This window comes from Pterocles gutturalis, unplaced genomic scaffold (genome assembly GCF_000699245.1).
Source record: "Pterocles gutturalis isolate BGI_N339 unplaced genomic scaffold, ASM69924v1 scaffold13709, whole genome shotgun sequence".
NCBI lineage: Eukaryota > Metazoa > Chordata > Aves > Pterocliformes > Pteroclidae > Pterocles > Pterocles gutturalis.
In genome coordinates this window covers 55,336-57,843 of record NW_010135926.1, presented here as the reverse complement: position 1 = coordinate 57,843, position 2,508 = coordinate 55,336, and the positions used below count along the sequence as shown (strand labels likewise).

At 37.6% G+C, this 2,508-nt stretch overlaps 1 protein-coding gene across 1 annotated transcript in view; it reads left to right on the top strand.

Moving 5' to 3' along the window:
• Positions 1–493: 493 nt before the first annotated feature.
• LOC104468088 (protein spire homolog 1-like) overlaps positions 494–2,508 on the top strand; it is a gene marked incomplete at both ends in the record, with an annotated part of 55,372 nt that continues 53,357 nt past the window's right edge. The window contains 2 exons of the mRNA XM_010082100.1: positions 494–526; positions 1,946–2,182. Of these exons, the coding sequence (XP_010080402.1) occupies positions 494–526; positions 1,946–2,182 (270 nt within the window). The remainder of the gene's footprint in view (positions 527–1,945; positions 2,183–2,508) is intronic.

Sequence of the window (2,508 nt, the reverse complement as noted above, 5' to 3'; positions counted from 1 at the left end):
TTATTTAGTGAAATTTCCATATTTTCAGGTTTTTTTAATAACAAATTTTACAAGGCAGTTATTACAAAATAGCGTCTCTAAGAGGCAAGACAGATATGCTGCAAACATAAGTTTGATCTGTTACAGCTGTTCTTAAGGTCTGTATGGTGCAGTGTCCTGTCTCCAGAGTGGGTCATGGCAGAAGTTTGGGGAAGGGTATAAGAACTGAGCAAGCATGCAGTGATGCTTTCCTGGTATACTTTGTTGTCTCACTGGCATTTCCCTAGTCAGAAGCTGTTCTTTGAACTAAACAAATAAATTTTTTTCTTCATTAATTTGCCTAACCACTTTTCTTAACTGCATTTTAAGAATATTTTCCAAATATGTATAAACACATTTCAGGAGAATAGCATAGGGAAATTATTTATATGGAATGGAGTTATCAAAATTCTTGGAAATAAACTATAAAAGAGTGGGTTTTATGTATTGTTTTTTATGTTTGTTTGTTTATTAGCCACCATCTTGCAAAGTGAATTTGTACCGCAAAGTAAGCTCAACAGAGGAATGAAGTATGCAAATGTAATGCTGTCAAACTACAGCTGGTTCATTAAATTGTCTGTCTAGATCAACTAATAGGATACCATTTTAAGTCTTTGCTAACATTCAGCTTCTCAGACTGAAAAGACTTTGTGCTGAAAATAAGTAAGCTGGTAGAGTCAAATTTAATGTTTTAAGCAACCATTTGTGTTGTCCAAATAGAATTTCAAAAATCTGCATGAAAATTGTGTTGACTGGGACAGTACTGAAAGCCAGATGAGAAAAAATGGCATTTGATTACAAGGTTTGGTATGTTTAGAAATGCTCCTGTTATTAAAGTTGCTCTAGTGCCAGCTACTCCTACACTGGAGTCTGCTCATTTGTGTGACACGCTAGTCATCACAACACACCAGATCAGAGATTACATGCAATAGCTCCAGTCCTGCTTCTGTTGTCAGACAAGGATCTCCCAGCAGTGACATTACCTTCTTGTGGTTTACACTTGCAAGTCTATTTTCCCTTCCCTCTCCATTAATACCCATTTCCAAGCTGTTCAATTTGAAATGACATCTCTTTACATCTTTAAAATGCTGGAAGCTTCAATATTGCTTGTAAGGAAAATAATTAATGCCAAGAAAAAAAGACCATGCATTTACAATTTTAGGATGTTCATGACAATTTTTTATTAGCTTACACTGAATAAGAGGTCATCTGTTCGCCTCGCTCTTGACAGAGCACATAAAAGAAGCCTCAAATTCAATGAAAAATCAAGGTACTACTTCTTTACTATGAATTTCAGTTGTTGGCAGTTTCAGTAGGATATGCATGCCTCCACCGGCTGTACAACAGGCAAAGGAGTTCTTGTGGGCACATGTCCCTGTGCTGAGTGAGTTAATATTGGGATGTCCACAGCTGTGTCCAGACACCTCTCAGGTCAATGAAGAGATGCAGAAACTGAAGGGCAGTTTACAAGAGTCGTTAATTTGTGGGAGGAGGGAGGCATGTCATGTTAGTTTACTCTTTCTTTTAATTTCTTCCCCCCCTGCCCAACCCAAAGGTCATATGCATGTTATATAGTCTTGCAAAGTCTAGAATAATGTTCTTTTGAGGTATGTCATACTAGAAGGAAAAAGGGAAAATAATCCAAAAAGGACCTGCTTTGTTTTTAAATTACAAATTTTTATTTCAAACTTTGAAATAAGAAGGCAGTAGGTATGTGGTATGACCTGCTCTTGCATGTTTTGTGCTGCATTACTGAAGTACTACTCTAGGTATTAGAGGATCATTTTTCTCTTTAATTACGATGTTTATTTTCCTCTCAGTTGCTAAGTTTGTTACACTTACACAAATGCCAGAAAAGGGTGTTCCTAGGCTGACCTATTCATTTATGTAAATGGCATTAATAAATATTTCTTTTTCACTTTTATAGGTTATTGAATCACTGGGAATTATTATATATAAAGCCCTGGACTATGGTTTGAAGGACAATGAAGAGCGGGAATTAAGTCCTCCACTGGAGCAGCTTATTGACCAGATGACTAATACCACAGAAACAGATGGGAGCAGGGATGAAGGTTATGATGCTCTGGATGAAGGAGTGGAGGAGGAGGATGATGATGACAAAGAGGAAGTTGAGGCCATTCATTCCTATAAAGATGTCATGAAGGTACAGTAATGGGTAGTTTATATGCTATTTCACTGTTTTTGTCAATGAGAAAACCATCTCTATTTTCCATGTTATTGTCTAGTGTGATACTGGCTGTATAATTTTCTGATTTTGCTGGTCATTCTGTAAGGTTTGCTTGCAAAAATGACGTGCAATAGTGTTGTTGTTGTGGTTTTGTGTGATGGGTTTTGTCTGGTAGCAGGGAGGGGCCACAGTAGTGGCTCCTGTAAGTAACTGCTAAAGGTTTCCCTGGTCTCCAGCTCTGCTGGTAGCAAGGGAGTGGCTGCAGTGGTGGCTCCTGTAAGTGACTGCTAAGAGTTTTTAGT